The 18,930-nt window shown below is 44.7% G+C and overlaps 3 protein-coding genes and 1 pseudogene across 3 annotated transcripts; all 4 read left to right on the top strand.

The window, feature by feature from the left end:
• Nucleotides 1-1,923, top strand: LOC149102848 (uncharacterized protein F54H12.2-like). The gene has a single exon (XM_089273554.1). It carries the CDS (start codon nucleotides 385-387, stop codon nucleotides 1,786-1,788), a length of 1,404 nt encoding a protein of 467 aa, XP_089129680.1. The 5' UTR covers nucleotides 1-384; the 3' UTR covers nucleotides 1,789-1,923.
• Nucleotides 1,924-2,408: 485 nt separating this feature from the next.
• Nucleotides 2,409-10,184, top strand: LOC149102847 (uncharacterized). The gene is made up of 2 exons (XM_089274292.1): nucleotides 2,409-3,108; nucleotides 10,034-10,184. The coding sequence occupies exons 1-2, from the start codon at nucleotides 2,486-2,488 to the stop codon at nucleotides 10,095-10,097; spliced, it is 687 nt and encodes a 228-aa protein (XP_089130418.1). The 5' UTR covers nucleotides 2,409-2,485; the 3' UTR covers nucleotides 10,098-10,184.
• A 464-nt stretch (nucleotides 10,185-10,648) lies between these two features.
• LOC149102846 (uncharacterized) lies at nucleotides 10,649-11,463 on the top strand (annotated as a pseudogene).
• A 4,752-nt stretch (nucleotides 11,464-16,215) lies between these two features.
• On the top strand, nucleotides 16,216-18,453 carry LOC149102845 (uncharacterized). The gene has a single exon (XM_089273393.1). The coding sequence runs from the start codon at nucleotides 16,216-16,218 to the stop codon at nucleotides 18,451-18,453; it is 2,238 nt and encodes a 745-aa protein (XP_089129519.1).
• Nucleotides 18,454-18,930: the final 477 nt, after the last annotated feature.

The raw sequence follows: 18,930 nt of genomic DNA, 5'->3' as shown, positions 1-18,930 counted from the left end.
TGAAGGCGAGTGTTATGGGAGGCCTGAAATGGTTAAAAAGCGGTCGCGGCGTTCAAGATCGCATTCGAAAGGCCAAAGAGGGTGCAAGATAGAGCGCTAAACAAGCCGTGAAACGTAAAGCTTACGAAGTCCTAGACAGAACCATCAAGCGAAAATTCAACGACATCTTCGGCGACTAATGAATCTCATCTACTCCAGAAGCTCGAGACTCGTCAAATCTAAAAAAGGGATGTCAACGTTACGTCGTGAAGGGTTCCCACAAACCTCGAAACGTCAACGAAAGGTACAAAAAGGCGGATGGATTAGCCCTGAGGTCAGTAAACCTGTTGGCTACGATTGGGATCACATCTTAGCGAGAAGACAAAGGAGAAGAAGAAGAAAAAAATGACGGATACCTTGATGGACGATGGATTGTTACATCCGGGTTCCAAATCAGTCCTGAATCCTCACCTGAACCTGTTCACCGTTCCACCCACTGATCTCAGCATGTCCAGTTATCGCATTGTACCCATTCAGACCTACACGACAAGCATCAACCCCGTGGAATTCCAAGTGGATCCTCAAGAAGATTACGTGGATCTCAGTCGAAGTTTCTTTGAGATTGAGTTGGCACTCAAACTGGCGAATGGTGATAACGTTGTGAAGGCCACGAGACTCTGGCCCACGAACAATTTGGCCCACACTTTGTTCAAACAGATCACTGTGAGACTCAATGGTACCTTGATCAGTCCTCAAACCGACACTTATCACTACAAAGCATACCTGGAAACATTGCTCAACTACAACAGAGATGATGGAGAAACCGTGCTAAAACCTCAAGGTTGGCACAATGCCCTGGAATTTCCAGCGCCATTGACTGTGAACAACACAAACACGGAAGGAGATGGGCATGAGGCTTTCCAAGCATTGTCCTCCAACCAACAAGCTTCAGTGCAACTCATGAAAGCAGAACAAGGCAATTACACGGATGGAAAACGACACGTGCTAAGGTTCACACCCCACATCGAGGTGTTCCACTTGAACAAATTGTTGGTACCTGGCGTGCAGATTGGAATCCAGATGTACTTCAATTCTCCCAATTTGTCTTTGAATGGTGTGAATGTCGCTGGCAGATTGTCGCACGAAGAGGTCAAAGTAAGAATGTACCTGTGTCAAGTAAGGCTCAACTCCAGCGTCTACCGAGAGTTGATGACGAAAATGAACGTCAACAGAAGCATAGTGGCTTACCCCACCGTCAAAAGTGAAATTAGGACCTTCAACATGCAAGGGAACCAGCAACGATACGAGTGCAACAGTTTATTTCAAGGCCGAATTCCTAACAGAGTCATCGTTGGACTCGGGCTTTCAGAAGCCTTCAATGGTACTGTGGCACATGACCCTTTCTGTTTTCAAAAGTTTGGCGTGAGTAACATCAGGCAACTGGTCAGAGGAGAAGAGTACCCTTTCGAGACCCTGGAGCTAGTGCGCAACGACGGTACCCAAGATCTGAGAGGTTACTATCGGTTCTTACAAGCCACAGGATGTTTGTGCAAACATCAAGGAAACATGGTCAGAAGAGAGGACTGGGGTCAAGGCAAGAATTGCACACTGTTTGTATTTGACAATGCAGCCAACGGATGTTTGGACAGTCCGGTGTTGAACCCCAAGCAGTCAGGAAAGTTACAGATCGTGCTGAACTTCGGTGTACCACCAGGTAACAACATCACAGTCATCTTGTACGGAGAGTTTGAGAACCTCTTGGAAATAGACAAGAACAAAGCCGTGTTGTACGACATTTACCAACGCTAATGGAGAAAGTACCCCTAAATAACGTACAACTGGATCATTTGGCGACCGCGGATGCCATCTTGAAACCCTACTTTTACGGGACGGTGGCTTGCGATCGATTACCATGTCGACCGATCAAGAAAGAACCTCGTGGGTACATTGTGAACACGGATCCACACCATAGACCGGGTCGACACTGGCTGGCGCTTTGGACCTATAGTGGGAATGTGTGCGAGGTGATGGACAGCTACGCCCTACCTTTGGAGTCTTACGCGACAACAGAGCCTCTGCATAACTGGTTAAAAAGTCAATGGAAATATGTCATTTACAACGGACAGTCTCTGCAATCGATTTACAGTAAAAGTTGTGGTGATTACGCCTTGTTCTATTTAAAAGACAGAGCGAGGGGTCAAAGCATGAACGAGTTCTTGAGGCGTTTCTCGAAGCATGATTATGTAGACAATGATCACAAAGTAGGCCAGATGTTAAAGAAGTTGATCGAGAAAGAGTTAGAATGGGATAAAGTGTGCAAAGTAAAACATCACCAAGACACTTCTCGTTGCGGTGCGAGACATTTAGTGCAATGATTGTTGGTTTGACATTAAAATACGATTGAAAACATGTTTTGTGTGATGATCTTGTAGTACAATGGTTAGTATCCGCGACTGTCACTTGATTCCCCGCAGGATCAATTTTTCCATGTGGTATCAAAAGCTGCATGCCCATGCCCCTTTGGTCATTTGGACTCATGGAACGACACAAGGCTTTTCGATTTCACACCCCTTCTAGTCTGTTGGTGGTGGGTCCTTCAGGGTGTGGCAAGACGGTGTTCACAACCAAACTGTTACTGAACAACCTCGATTTGTTTCATATCCCACCCTCCCAAATACATTATTGCTATGGAGTGTGGCAAGACGGGTTTCAACCTATGAAAGAACAAGGAGTCAAGTTTCACGAAGGCGTTCCCGACACAGATCAATTGAAAACGTGGTTTCCTAAAGGCGGATTACTCGTGTTGGACGATCTAATGGCTGAGGGAGGAAACGATAAACGGGTGTTGGATCTGTTCACCAAACATTCTCACCATCAAAACGTCACAGTGCTCTACTTGTGCCAAGACATGTTTCCGCCAGGAAAATATGCCAAGAGCATTTCCAGAAACGCCCACTACATCGTTGCCTTCAAGAATCCACGAGATCAATTAGGCATAAGAAATTTACTGTTACAGGCGTTTCCCACCCAATGGCAAGTTTTACAAGACACGTTTCAACGTTTGACAGAACGTCCGTTCGGATACATGGTCTTGGATTTACATCCTGGTAGTTTGGACGATCAAAGGATTCTCAGTGTCATGGAATGCTTAATTACATCCCATAGGAACAGCATGTTTAGAATCATATTTATTCCGTAACAATAGTTTTGGTGTAGGTGTCATGGAATGCTTAATTACATCCCATGGGAACGGCTTATTTGGAATCGTGTTTATTCCGTGGCACTCGATTATGTGATTTGTATTCTTTGATTGTGTAACCAGTTCTGTTCGGTGCTTTTGTAGTTGGTCCTTGACCAATAGTTTTCTTTTCCTTTCTTTGATTGTAACATATTTTAACATGTTTACATATTTAGGGTTTTTTGGGGTGATACGTGTTGAGAGGTTTTTCTGTGTGTAGAAGAAGCAAGTTGAAGTGTAGTTACGAGCGAGGCTAGAAAGTGGCAGGAACACGTCCGGAAGCACATTTTCATTACTGAGAAACCATCAGTAAACCATTCCTAAATTCACGACAAAGAGCCATTTGCCGGGGAACGTGAGTGCTAAATAGTTCTGTCGAAGCCATCGAAGGACAAGCGTAAAGTTCTGGTCGAAGCAATCGAAGGACAAGCGTAAAGTTCTGTCGAAGTCGGCCGTTGTAAACCGGACAGCTGGAGTAAATCGGAGAAGTCAAGTTGAAATATACCGGACTGAGTGAAGACGTAATCGGAAGAAGTAAGTTGAAAGGTGGGAGTTATAAACGGGAGTTTGAATTGGTTCGTTGTGTGTGTCATGTGTTGGTGGAACGTTGTTGGGGTCAAGTTCATGGACAAGGACTTCAAACGCAAGGTGAACTGAACTGAACTACGGAAACGCCTATTTTTTTTAAGGAATATTCTTGTAAATAGATTAAGTGTACTGAAGTATTTAGCTTGTTTATTATATTCTTGTAAATAAATTAAGGTTAATTATTTAGCTTATTGTATTATTGTTAGTTACCCTATTTAAAGTATAATGTTATTTTATTGTAATTGTTGTAATAAATGCTTGTAGACTTAGGTAGTTGTTGCGTGTTTTCTCGGGTTCGTTTACGCTTAGTTTTTTTTTTTTTGTTAGAGAGAGCCCACCTTTGTGGCGCGGTTTCGTCACAGATTTTTGGTGTCAGAAGTGGGATCGCTCTTTAACAGTTCGCATAAACAGCTCAATAGGAGACACGCAAACAAATAGTAGGGATTTACTATGGCTGCTAGAGCCATCGACTATGATTCTTGGTCCTTACAAGATCTTAGAGATGAGGCTACCAAACGAAGTATTTATTTTTCATCAAAGGATGGAGTTAAGACCTTAGCGAGCAAACTTAGAACATTCGATCGGATAGGCCAAAGTTTCGATGCTCAGGAAAGGGAAAACCTTGCAGAGGGGACTTTGGAAACTAGTCTCAATTTTGAGCAGAGATTACAGTTACAAGAGCGTGAGCTGCAGATGCAAGAACTGCGGAGAAAAATTAGTCAGGAACAAAGGGAAATTAGGGAGTTGGAAAGGGAGGTGGAGAGAGAAAGGCGTCAGGCAGAAAGGGAGATAGAGAGGGAGAGAAGAGAGTTTGAAACTCAAAAAGCCCAAGAAGAAGAAAAGCGTTTGGTACGAGAGGAGGAGAGGCTCAGAAATCTCAGAGCTGAAAAGGAAGATTTTGCTGTAAGAGAGTTTGAAAGGCGACAGGTGAGTAACAGTGAGGTTAAAAAGTCCAAGTTTATAAAAATCAGGGAAATGAGGGAGAGCGAAGATATAGATGATTATTTCCGAATTTTTGAAATGACTGCAAGGGCGCAATCCCTACCCGAGGGGGAATGTGTTGGTAATTTAGTACCTAAGCTCACTGAGAAGGCTAAATCAATTTATTTAGAAATTCCAGACCCTGCATGCCAGGATTACCATGAGAGTAAGGCAAGTATTATTAAAGCTTACCAGTTAACCGCTGATCACTATAGATATAGGTTTCGAACCTCAGAGAAAAAGCCCGACGAGGACTTCGTTCAGTGGGGAAATAGGACCCGAAGATATCTCAGCCGTTGGATGGCCGTTGCCGAGGCTACTAGTGATGCAGACAAGATAATTGAACAAGTATTGATGGAGCGACTTCTTGATGCGGTAAGTCCTGAACTTAGAGCTTGGTTAAAGGAGCAAAAGCGAAAAACTGCTGAAGAACTTGGTAATCTTGCTAATTTGCATGTTCAGTCTAGGAAAGGGCCACTTGTTGAGGGAAAGTATGTGTCAACTGGTAGCAATGAGAAATCTGGGAAAAAGAAGCCAGATGGTAAGGCGGATGATTCATTGTCTGAAAGAAAAGAAGATCAACACTTAGAAAAAAAACCCAAACCGCCTTCCCCTCGAGCCCGCAGAACCACAAAGCCTGAAATTACATGTTACAAATGTGGTAAACCGGGTCACATGTCGTTCAATTGTGGTAGGGGCCGTGTGAAGCCTTCACAGGGATACCTCCTGTGTATGACACCCCTAACGTCAGAACAATGTGAGTTCCCCCCTTGCAATGTTAGTGGTAAAATAAAAGGCAAGATTGCAGAAATGGTCATTGATTCTGGTTGTACTAGGACCCTAGTCCACAAAAGATATGTAAGTAATACAGCCCTCACTGGTGACAAAATCAGTCTTAACAGCTGCGGGAGAACGTCTTACAGTCCCCCTTGCAAACGTTGAATTCGACAGCAAAGAAGATAAACATGTAAAATTAGTGGGAGTTTTGGACAGGCTACCTGTAGATTGCTTACTTGGCAGGTCGTCTTTTGGACGAACACTTTCGAGACAAAGTGTTTTGGACCAGTGGGAGAGAAATGCTTTAGCTGATGATACTGGTGGAGATGACGCTTTCGTGATGACTAGGAGACAGAAAGCATTAGAAGAGGCCCAGTTGAAAGCAGACGAGTTAATTGACAGAGAAAATTCACTTGCCGTCAAGAGTTTATCAAAGAAAGAAACAAAGCCTGAAGGTCCATAGGAAGGAGATTTACAAATGTTATTTGAGGGCATGTTACAGGAAGAGACAAGTAAGAAGAATCCTGAGAGTGATGCTTTGGTAACAGAACCTGGTAAAGATAAACTTCCAGTAAACATTCTAGATAGGGACAGAAACCAGCTGATAGCGGATCAGAAGTCAGACGTAACTCTTGAGAAAATACGCAGGGAATCGTCTAAAATAGCACCACAAGAATCGGATGGTTACTTTTTCACTAACGACCTCTTGATGCACCGTAAATACCTCCCAGAAGAACGCAATGAACAAGGTATGTTGATCGGATTGTAGTACCAGAATCCTATAGGAACGAAATCCTGCGTGTTGGTCACACAATCCCCTTATCAGGTCATATGGGTGCCAAGAAGACATTAGAACGTATAGCTGCACATTTTTTCTGGCCTGGTCTAAGCTTTGATGTTCGCAAATATTGCGCAACCTGCCCGCAATGTCAGATGGTAGCCAGGAAACTGAAGTCAAAAAGGGCACCTTTGAGGCCTGTGGATGTTGTTACTGAGCCCTTTAAGAAGATCGCCATTGACATCGTAGGCGAGTTACCTAGAACAACAACGGGTTACAGGTACATTTTAACAATCGTAGACTATGCTACACGGTACCCAGAGGCCATACCCTTGCGATCAACAAGTTCTAAAGCGGTCGCTGATGCATTGATTCAATACTTCTCTAGGGTGGGCATTCCTGATGAGATAGTGTCTGACCAGGGTTCCAATTTCATGAGTAAGCTCATGGCCCAGCTGTATGACCAATTAGGCATCACCAAGATTAAGACTTCAGTATACCACCCTGAGGCAAATGGGCTAGTGGAGCGATTCAATGGCACTCTGAAGAGTATGTTGAAGAAGTTTGTTCGAGAGCGGGCTCAGACCTGGGACAAATATCTCCCATACTTGCTTTTTGCTTACAGAGAAGTTCCTTGTGAGTCCACTGGTTACTCGCCCTTTGAATTACTCTATGGACGTACGGTGAGAGGACCCCTCGCCGTTATCAAGGAGACTTGGTCGGAAGAATCGTCTTCAGGAGACAATCTGATAACTCATGTCCTTGAGATCCGAAGAAGACTTGCAACAATGCAGCAAGTTGTTCAAGAGAACCTGAAGCAAGCTCAAGGTAGACAGAAACGGTTGTATGATATCCATAGTTCAAAACGGCGCTTAGAAGTTGGAGACAAAGCCTTAGTTTTGCTACCCACCCCTGGGAGTAAATTAGAAATGAGATGGCAAGGACCCATCACAGTCACTAGAGCACTAGAGGACGGATTGAATTATGAGCTCGACACGGGCAAGATGTACAAACAGCATCGCACTTATCACATTAATTTCCTTAGCAAATGGCAAAGCAGAGATGAAATGGCTGCTTTAGTAATGGCGGAGTCCCCAGAGATGCCATTGCCACACGAAAACAATGTTTCCCCATGTGGTCATGATGAGACTTGGAAAGATGTGGTGATCTCTGATGATTTGACGGAAGGTCAAAGACGGCAGGTAAGAAACTTCCTACATGAGTATTCTGATGTGTTTTCAGGAAAACCAAATTTAACCAATGTAGCGACGCATACTATCGACACGGGTGATTCTCCACCCATCAGGTGCTCCCCTTACAAGATTCCTCAAAAACTTGAGGGGGAGGTTAACAAAGAGATTGAGAAGATGCTGGAAATGAGCATAATACGTCCTTCTACTAGTCCTTGGGCGGCCCCTGTTGTCATTGTTCCCAAGCCAGATGGTACAATAAGGCTGTGCGTTGACTACAGAAAATTGAATTGTGTCACAAAGATGGATGCTTATCCAGTTCCATCCATGGAACGTATGATTGAAAAGATCGCCTGTGCTAAGTATATTAGTACAATTGATCTCACTAAAGGCTACTGGCAGATTCCCTTGGAGACCTCTGCCATTGAAAAGTCCGCATTTATTACTACTAAAGGGCTGTATGAGTTTTTAGTTATGCCATTTGGTATGAAAACAGCTCCAGCATCCTTTCAGAGGATGATGTCTGACAAGGTCTTACAGGGATTAGATTTTGCAGATGCCTACATTGATGATGTCGAAATTGACACGTCAACATCTTTTCCGCAACACCTTCTTGAACTTCAAAAGGTCTTACAACGTCTGCGAGAGTGCAAACTGAATGCTAGACCTTCTAAGTGTAAGATTGCGATGTCGACGGTGGATTTTGTCGGTCACAGAGTTGGAGGTGATAGAATTCAGCCCCGCACAGCTTTGGTTCAAGCTATTAAAGAATATCCCAGACCAGAAACTAAGAAGCAGGTAAGATCTTTTCTTGGGTTGGTTGGGTATTATAGAAAGTTTATTCCAAATTTTTCGGAACGGGCTGCGGTTCTTACCGACCTCACTAAGGGTAAAAATCTCTCTAAGGTTGAATGGAGTACTAATCATGAATTAGCTTTTCAGGATTTGAAAGCTGCAATGCAGACTCCCCCTGTTTTGAGGCCATCACACTGGGATGACGATTTCATTTTGCAAGTAGATGCGTCAAATAGAGGTCTTGGTGCCATCTTAAGTCAGGAAGATCAGGATGGGGAAGAACACCCCATAGCGTATGCTAGTAGAAAGTTACAGCCTAGAGAGGAAAAGTTGTCTACCACAGAAAAAGAATGTTTAGGAATTGTTTGGGCTGTAGAGCTATTTCGCTATTATTTATTCGGTCGCACTTTTAGGCTGCAAACAGACCACAATCCTCTTGTGTGGTTGAATCAGGTCCGGTACAAGAGTAGGAAATTACTAAGGTGGAGCATTACCTTACAAGAGTATGACATTAAAGTAGAACATAAGAGTGGCAAACAAAACTGTAACGTAGATGCCCTTAGCAGGGCGTAAATACTTTATACTACTGTAATTTCACCTTTAAGTACTATTTTTGTGTTTTCACTTTCCCCAAAAATAGCTATTTAAGGGGGAGGTGTCATGTAATGCTTAATTACATCCCATAGGAACAGCATGTTTAGAATCATATTTATTCCGTAACAATAGTTTTGGTGTAGGTGTCATGGAATGCTTAATTACATCCCATGGGAACGGCTTATTTGGAATCGTGTTTATTCCGTGGCACTCGATTATGTGATTTGTATTCTTTGATTGTGTAACCAGTTCTGTTCGGTGCTTTTGTGGTTGGTCCTTGACCAATAGTTTTCTTTTCCTTTCTTTGATTGTAACATATTTTAACATGTTTACATATTTAGGGTTTTTTGGGGTGATACGTGTTGAGAGGTTTTTCTGTGTGTAGAAGAAGCAAGTTGAAGTGTAGTTACGAGCGAGGCTAGAAAGTGGCAGGAACACGTCCGGAAGCACATTTTCATTACTGAGAAACCATCAGTAAACCATTCCTAAATTCACGACAAAGAGCCATTTGCCGGGGAACGTGAGTGCTAAATAGTTCTGTCGAAGCCATCGAAGGACAAGCGTAAAGTTCTGGTCGAAGCAATCGAAGGACAAGCGTAAAGTTCTGTCGAAGTCGGCCGTTGTAAACCGGACAGCTGGAGTAAATCGGAGAAGTCAAGTTGAAATATACCGGACTGAGTGAAGACGTAATCGGAAGAAGTAAGTTGAAAGGTGGGAGTTATAAACGGGAGTTTGAATTGGTTCGTTGTGTGTGTCATGTGTTGGTGGAACGTTGTTGGGGTCAAGTTCATGGACAAGGACTTCAAACGCAAGGTGAACTGAACTGAACTACGGAAACGCCTATTTTTTTTAAGGAATATTCTTGTAAATAGATTAAGTGTACTGAAGTATTTAGCTTGTTTATTATATTCTTGTAAATAAATTAAGGTTAATTATTTAGCTTATTGTATTATTGTTAGTTACCCTATTTAAAGTATAATGTTATTTTATTGTAATTGTTGTAATAAATGCTTGTAGACTTAGGTAGTTGTTGCGTGTTTTCTCGGGTTCGTTTACGCTTAGTTTTTTTTTTTTTGTTAGAGAGAGCCCACCTTTGTGGCGCGGTTTCGTCACACTCAGCCACCTTTTAAAGGACGAAGGATGTATGCGATGTCACAAATTCATCGAGACATCGTGATGAGTTCTTCCCAAGATTCAATCACTACCGTATCTCTAATGAACGGATCCAAGAAAAGCGCCCAGTTGGTAAACAAAGATTTGCTGTACCGATTGGATGGGTTGTTTTCCTTTTACCACCGTCAGTGGTGGTGTCATCGCCAATTGTTTTACCACTTTAAGTGGTGCCACGATTGTTTGAACGCTTTGGCATTGATCATCGTGGCAGCAGGTATCGTCGTAGGATCCGTCTTGGAAAATAGTCTCCTGATTGCCTGTTTAACTGCTGCTGGAACTGTGATCAAGGGGTTGAACGACTTCAAAAAGTTTTCGTTCAAAATCGACATGTGTCGCTTTGCCTACACCACTTACGACAAAGCTTTGATCGAATTGAGAACGTACGTGCGAGGACTTCCGATGGAGGAGTTTGACGGATTCTTGATCAAGATGCAAACCTTGGATGACACAATCACTGATTTCACTTCTCCTGTGTCTGACAAGTGCGTGCAAGAATACGAACAACGATTTCGCTACGACCACGTCGATAAAAGCGGGAGCACTTACGTGTGAGTGGTAGTATGTGTCATGAAGAGCAAACGAACAGTTCGTAGAAAACCAAGGAGACGAAGGAAGGCACAAAAAGGGGGATTGTTACCATTGGCGGCTCTCATTCCAGCTTTAGTAGCAGCAGGCAAGGCGGCGGCTCTAGGAGGAATCTCTAGTGCAGCGGGTTACGGCGTGAAAAAGGGTTTGGAAGCTGCTTCGCGTAAACGTCGACGATGAAAAATAAACCGAAGACCAAGAAAAGAAGTAAACAGCGAGGTGGAGCACTGACACGACGTAAACATCGATTGGTAGACAAGATCGCCGAAGGAGCCAGTATGTTCTTATCGGAACCCTCACGTGCCTTTGCTACGCTGGCTTTGAAATTAGCGGGTCAGGCAGCAAAAGGAGTCAGAGACAATGTGAATCACTATAACAAGAGACAACGTGGAGGTGCCCTGTTTACTGTTCTGAAGAATGCGGCCAAGATCGGTACGAGCTCGGAAAGGACAAACGGTATAAGAGAATGGGCGCAAAGGGTGTCACAGGCAGTTACAACAGACGTCCTGCAACGTGGGAAGTATGATTCGATTACGCAGACAACGCCCTTTCTTGGAGGCTATTCTCAAAGAGGCCAATCGGAACAGGAGACAGGAGATGTTAGAACATGCTAATGCAGATCAAATCAACGCCGTGAGCGAAATGGTTCTCAATCTATTACGAAACAGAATTCCCGTTCACCCAATCACCATGGGGAGACTGCATCGCTATAAGACAACGCTACGCGAGGTGGGGAAACGCAGAAACTCAGTCTAGAGGCGAAGAGAACATCTCCAAGAACAAAAGGGTAGCGGATTCTGGCAAGGTTTGAACGACGTGTTCCAAGTATGTCGATGTTAAACACCCGAGATGCCCACGGTTATCCACTGCAAGGTTACGACTTCGTCCCCAAACCCAAAGACACCTTGAGCGAATTGGTCAAGTTATTACAACAAGCCAACGAAAGAGTGGAACAATTGAAAGACAATGTGCAGTACTGGAAGAGGAAGTACGAGAACCTCAATCAAGAGTATTTAGCTTTTAAGTTCGAGGACCTGTGCGAAAGGTGTCATACTATCAGAGACACCACACCACCCGGAGATACTATTACTCTCTGTACGAATTGCAGTCGAGATAAAGACACAACAGCCAGTTTGACGCTCAAACTCGAGAAAAGAGAGACTGAACTCCGTTACTGGCAAGATAGCTACGAAACGCTACTCCAACAACATTTCGAGAATGACAGAGGAAGTCATGATGGTACCCACGAAAGAGTTTGACCAATTGGTTCAGTATTACAAAGGAGAAATCGCCGACAATGCCTTGTTGAACAAAGCGGGACGTTTGGCCGCCGAAAGTCACGTGATACTCTGCGATAAATCGATTCCAGATTCGATTGCCATCAAGAAAATTAAACCTCTAGTTCGTCAAAGAGGTCGTTTAACCAAACGTATCAGACATATTGGTCCTTTGTCAAGCAATAGTGCTGATGTCAGCGAAGAGGAAGATGAGGAGGAAGGAGCCTTGGTGAAGGGTCCGTTGGAAACCATGTTCAAACAATTGATTAAAAACGCTTCTCGAGGTACGAAGACACCGAAGATCAAGGAAGAAGCTACACCGTCTACGTCAGGTGTTAAAAAGAAGCCACCCGCTTCTAAAGCACCCATTCCACCGCCCGACTCGGAACTGGGAACGCTCCTAAGAAAAGCTGACATTCTCCTGGGTAAAGACAAGCGCAAAGGCAAACGTAAAAACGAGGCAGAACGCTTAAAACCTACGAGTGGTTGGGAAGACTGGGCCGAGGGCAAGAAACTGAGAAGAAATCTACAACACGATTATGACACGAACTAAGACCCGTACGCACAAGAAAACACGTCTCACCCGACGTCAGCGAGGGTCTGGTTTTGACATTCAAAAATGGCTAGGCAAGACGGGGATTGAATTTCACTGGCCTGGGTACCAGTACATGGGGCCTGGGACCAAGTTGGCAAAGAGACTGAAACGAGGAGTCCCAGGCATCAACCGACTGGACAAGATTGCCAAACAACACGACATCGATTACAGTCGCGCTAAGAATTTGCAAGACAAGTGGAAAGCAGATACAAAGATGATCAAGGCCATAACGAGGCTACCCGGCAACAAAACGGTGACTGAAAAGATTGTGAAAAGAATCATGCAGGCGAAGAAAAAGTTAAAATTGTAATCGATTCTCCCTTTGGAGTTCACGTTATTCATTAAACGGTATAAATTAAGCATCAGACTCTTTGTTTTGTTTATAATAATTTATTGACATAACTGGAGGTATCACCCCTATCCCCCGTCCTCTCATTGATTTCTGACCACGTGATACCGCGTAGCCCCCTTTCCCTCGTTCTCTCATTGATTCTTGACCACGTGATACCGCGTACCCCCCATCCCCCATCCTCTCATTGGTTGTTAACCACGCGACATTGTTTATTGTTTTGTGAAAACTCGTTTATAAGTCAAACGGTCTTGAGAGAATTAATTTTACTCGTTACAAAGTTGGACACACGTCTTCTCGTTCTTGTCTTGGCGATTATGGATCTAAGTGATCAAGAGCTGTGCGATGCATTGGAGGAATTGAAAGGGCTGTGGTTGATGTAGGTGTTTATTCTTGTCGCTATTGGAAAACCGCTTAGACAACTATAATTGTTAAATTTAGGAGTGATGCGATTTGCCGTGTTAGATCTTTCCTTTAACGAAAAAGTTTGTTCGCTGTTATTCTCTATAGTTAATATACAAATTCTAATCATGATTTCAACTTCTAAACATGCGTTCGTATTCAAACAACGCTTTGAAGGAATATGTGGTCGATGTAATCATTTTAATTTCGTCGTTAACAATGTTTACATTGAGCGACCGTTCTATTAGGGTGATATAAATTCCACCACTTGGAAATCACAACAATTATTTCTTGAATCATGTTAGGAGTAAAAGATGTGCAATCGCAGCCACGCTTTAATATAATGCTACCACGACATTACTGTGTGATCGACACTTATTTATCTATACATGTGTTTAATTAGAGCGAATACTGGTTTTGTCGTTGGGAGTTTGAAAAACTTGAAACATATCAACCACTTATATTTACCATATAAACCGCTCATGTTTGTTATTGAATGTGTTACTCCAGTGTTTTTGATTCAGAATATTACATCATGCTATAGTTTCACGTGTTTGATAGTACGTATGTGGATGAACGTGTTTCCCGCGTGCTTTGTAAAAGTACTAGATGGTGATTGGTGTATACTCATTTCCTTATTTGGTCACATTTTGTTATGATTGGTCAGATATGACATCATCTAGGTAAGATAAGTCGTGCATGTGTACCATTGAGTCATTTTCATTGCTAGTCGTGAGACAGTCATGTTCACTTCACAGCCACATCAGCGTGTTTCACGCCGAAGCCGATCTCTTTCACCTGTACGTTCACCTCGACATGTGATTCCTCGCCGAAGTCGATCTCTTTCACCTGTACGTTCACCTCGACATGTGATTCCTCGCCGAAGTCGATCCCTGGGGCGTAAGCCAGTTCCTGTGGGAACTAAAAGATCGTACGACCAGGCATTCTTTAATGATGACGACGATTGGATCTTTCATCCAGCTTTAGACCCGTACATGGAGATGTCAAAGTCCCTGTCGACCGGCGCGTCTTCGGACGGACCCTCCTTTCCTCCAGGAGGGGTAATGGTCAGTCGGACACCACCACCACCACCACCAGAGCCGTTGCTGGATTTTGAGATGCGCCCCGTGGGACCTCGACGTAATTGGCGAGACGTCCTACAAAGGCAGAGATACCAGGCACGCATACAACAACATCGCGAGGCCAATCCCACTGACGACTTGGGACGAGAGATCACGGAGGCTTTACGACGTTCCATTGCTGACCAGATCGTTGCTGACCCTACCGTCAGACCTCATCACACGTTGCATTTTACCATGCAATCACATGCATTCACCCATGCCTTTCAATCGACGACGTTTACCGTGAGTGAATTTGAAGAGGGGTTGGAACGATTAGACACCTACCTTCAAGCCCTGGCCAACAAACTCAATTCTAATCAAGCCTTCGAAGCAGATGACTCATTCACGATGGAGACAACGTTCATACGCACCCCTGCACCTGGTAGTGGAAACGGCAAACGCTACAAACCAAGCAGTGCAGCTGTACGTGGGATTGTCAAACATTCCCGCATCACCATCAAGAACAGAGATGAACTGTGTTGTCCTCGGGCCATCGTGACCATGAAAGCCTTGATCGATGCAAACGACGTCATTACCATAATCTCAAACAGGGTTATCCTGTCCGGCAGCGGGAAGCCCAGGCCCTCCACCGGTTGGCAGGGGTACCCGAGGGACCATGTGGCATCCCTGAACTCCAAAAATTCCAAGCGGTTCTCCCTCAATATCAAATAAAAGTCTTATCGGTCACTCCACCACACATGCTCGTTTACGTGGAACCCACACCATCGGACAAGATCATCTGTATCATCAAAGAAGATGACCATTACCATGGGTGTAACTTGTTCTCGGGTTTTTTGTCCAAGAGTTACTTCTGTGATGAGTGTAATCGGGGGTACGATCAAGACAACTTTACACATCATCCCTGCAATGGTAAATGGTGTCCATCTTGTCATCGAAAGGACTGTCCGGATTTCACAGAGGCTAAACGACCGTTGGGTCCGGGCAAATTCCTTTCACCCTCTTGTCTTTGCCGTTTGTGTCATCGATCCTTTTTTGGTGAGGACTGTTACTCTTACCATCTTCATCGTCGCGTTAAAAATATTCCTTCTATCTGTCTCACCTACAGAAAATGCCTCGAGTGTTGCAAGAAGTATGAAGTCGAGAATGCAGGTAAATCTAGAAGTAAACCTAAATAACACAAGTGCGGTTGGGGTGAATGCCCCATTTGTGAACAACAAGTGCACGTCGCTTCTCACCAATGTTACATCCAGACCATTCCAGAAGAGGAGGATGATCCCAAAATGAAACGGGTGCCGCGCGACGAAGTAGGGACGCATCCTTCTGAAGAACCCGATCCCGAAGATCCAGATACCAGAGTGTGGGTAGAGAGAGATCCACCTCTCCAAGTCTATTGTGACTATGAAGCGACCGTGGACGACGAGGGAGTGCAAACTCCCATCTTGCTTAGCGCCGAGAGCGACGAGGAGGACCACATAGAATTCTTTTATGGTGCAGACTGTACAGAGCCTTTCTTTGAATGGTTGGAATCTTTGGCTGTTGATCAAGACGGGGACGATCGGAGCGTGATTGCTGTCTTCCATAACCTCAAAGGATATGACGGGATGTTCCTGTTGCAACATTGCTACGCAAAGCATCGGGAAGTCACGGATCAGATCACCGTCGGCACCAAAGTGCTGTCCTTCAGATCAGACTGATTGACCTTCAAAGATTCACTCTGCTTCCTTCCCTTTCCTCTTGCTAACTTCCCTTCTACCTTTGGCATCCAAGAATTAGTCAAAGGGTTCTTTCCTCACAAATTCAATACTCGTGAAAATCAAGACTACGAAGGACTCATGCCTCCTGCTGAGATGTATGATCCTGATGGCATGTCGGCTAAAAAGAAGGCAGAATTTGAGCAGTGGTATGCAGAGAAGGTCAGAAACAACTACATCTTCAATCTTAAAACAGAAATGAGAGCCTACTGTGAGTCAGATATCAAACTCCTGAAAGCCGGATGTCAAAAGTTCCGAAAAGAATTCCAGCAACATGCCGAATTTGACCCCATCGAGAAGTGTGTAACCATAGCGTCTGCGTGCAATCGATTCTGGCGGAAGAAACTCCTGACTCCCAACAGCATAGCCACAGAACCCATGCAAGGATGGCAAGGAGCTCGTTCAAACCAATCCGTAAAAGCGTACAAGTGGCTAGCATGGCAGGAACACCTTCTTCGTCGTCACAGTACCTCTTGCCCTAACGACGAGCCTCAAGCAGACCGCATTCAACATGCGAGCAATGGCGGCGAACAGAGAGTGCTCCACTTCCTGGTAGATGGCCTCCATGTACATACCCACACTGTCTATGAATTTCACGGATGTCTATGGCACGGCTGTCCTCGTTGTCATCCCCATCATCGTGACCGACATTCAAAATTCCATCCTGATCATACCATCCAAGTATTGTATGAAGTCACCCAACAAAAACACCGTCTTCTGCGTCAGTACGGGTACAACCTTCAAATCATGTGGGAATGTGATTGGGATCGTGAAGTCAAAAGCAATGAAGATCTCAAACAGTTCCTAGCATCGTACGAGATGGTCAAACCTCTTAATCCAAGAGATGCCTTCTTTGGGGGACGTACCAATGCCGTTCGCCTCCATCATGTGGCCAACGAGGCCCAGGGTGAACAAATCAAATACGTGGACGTCGCCTCCTTGTACACGTGGGTTAACAAGACACAACAGTATCCCATTGGTCATTCCATCATCATGACCAACCCAGAGAACCAAGACATTCATGAGTACTTTGGTGTAGCAAAAGTAAATGTGATTTCTCCCTATCATTTGTATCATCCCGTCTTGCCCTTCCGACATCGTGGTAAACTGACTTTACCTCTTTGCAGAACCTGCATGGAAGAGGAGATGACCAAGGACCTCTTGGAAAAATCGCATCGTTGTCCTCACTCGCCAGAGGAACGTCTTCTTAGGGGTACGTGGTGCACTCCTGAACTCGTCAAAGCAGTAGAGGTCGGGTACCGCATCGCACGCATCCACGAGGTCTGGCATTTTCCAGAAGAACAACATCAAGAAGGACTCTTTGCTGACTATGTCAACACGTGGTTGAAAATAAAACAAGAATCAGCCGGGTATCCTGGATGGGCGCGGACTGAGGAACAGAAACAGCAATACGTCCGTGACTACTTCGACAAAGAAGGCATCACCTTAGATCCTCTCCTCATCGAAAAAAATCCAGGACGTAAAGCTACGGTCAAGTTAATGTTTCATAGTTTCTGGGGCAAGTTTGGCGAAAATCTTCACAAGAAAACCACAGAGGCAGTCACCACACCCGCTCATCTCTTTGCTCTAGTGTCAAACACCTTCACAGACATCCACACGGTCCGCATTTGTTCACAAGATTCCTTGGAAGTGGTCTACTCGCATCTGAAGGAAAACCAGCCCGACAACGGACGTGTCAACATTTTCATTGCTTCCTTCACTACCTGTTGGGCCGGTTTAAAGTTGTACTCCTATCTAGAGCAGCTACAACAACAAGTCTTATACTTCGACACGGACTCTGTCATTTTCTCGTGGAAGCCTGGCCAGCCCAACATTCCTCTGGGAGACTTTCTAGGTGAAATGACCAACGAATTGGACGATGGAGATTCCATCATCGATTTCACCTCGGCAGGACCAAAGAATTATGGATACAAGACGAAAAATGGTAAAGTGTGCTGCAAAATGCGTGGGTTCACCCTCAATGTTCGTGGTCAACAACAACTTAACTACAACATGATGCGCCAGAACCTTCTAGATGAATTGACGGATCCTCTTGACGAACGCAGAAACATCGACGTCGTCAATCCTAATTTCTTCACCAGACACCCGGCCACCAAACAGCTCAAAGTGGGTCCACGCACCAAAAGATATGGATTGGTGTTTGACAAACGTGTGGTCGATCCGGACACCTTCAAGTCCTATCCTTATGGATACATGCCATCTGGGTTTAATGATGTGGACATGGAAAATGCTGAAACTTGTTGGAATTGTAAATGGTTGTGTTTTCCAAAGTCCGGCAACACCCCCGGCACCTTGTAAATAGTTTTCGTACATAGTTTTACCCCTAGCGGATTGGCGCGTCTTTGGACGGATCCCGCGGGACAAGGTTCCATTAGGGAAGGGTCGGGACATAGTGTTTTTGTACATAGTTTTTGGTAGATAGTTCCCGGCCACAAAGAGTCGAGGTGGCGCCTCGATGATACCCACCCCGGAAGTACCGATCGGTCCGGGATTTCCTCCACGAGCCGGGGTAACCAACCCTCGGGGAGTGCCCCACTTATCGACACGCTCGGGGTTTAGTGCTCTCCTTAAGAGAGGGCGACTGGGGAAGCCCATCTGAATTCTGATTGGTTCCCGAAGAGGTCACCGTCCCAGGATCCTTTGCACCACCCTATCTAGGCTGCAGTCGGACCCAAGTCTCTCAGTCTGGCCACTTGCCGGACACACCTCTGTCGTTTAGGACCACAGGACACTGTAAGTATCGATTTTGAAGTTGCATGACATTTTTCTGCGTGA

Source organism: Orbicella faveolata, unplaced genomic scaffold, assembly GCF_042242905.1.
Source record: "Orbicella faveolata isolate gen_17 unplaced genomic scaffold, um_ofav_v1 contig_35, whole genome shotgun sequence".
NCBI classification, from domain to species: Eukaryota; Metazoa; Cnidaria; class Anthozoa; order Scleractinia; family Merulinidae; genus Orbicella; species Orbicella faveolata.
This window is presented reverse-complemented; position numbering and strand designations above follow the sequence as displayed.

Bases quoted from the DNA above. Each gene is read 5' to 3' on its own strand.
- LOC149102845 (XM_089273393.1), top strand. From the start codon at position 16,216: ATGCCTCCTGCTGAGATGTATGATCCTGATGGCATGTCGGCTAAAAAG.
- LOC149102847 (XM_089274292.1), top strand. From the start codon at position 2,486: ATGCCCATGCCCCTTTGGTCATTTGGACTCATGGAACGACACAAGGCT. The intron at 3,109-10,033 runs TCTCAGTGTCAT...CGGTTTCGTCAC, and splicing joins AGTTTGGACGATCAAAGGAT to ACTCAGCCACCTTTTAAAGG.
- LOC149102848 (XM_089273554.1), top strand. From the start codon at position 385: ATGACGGATACCTTGATGGACGATGGATTGTTACATCCGGGTTCCAAA.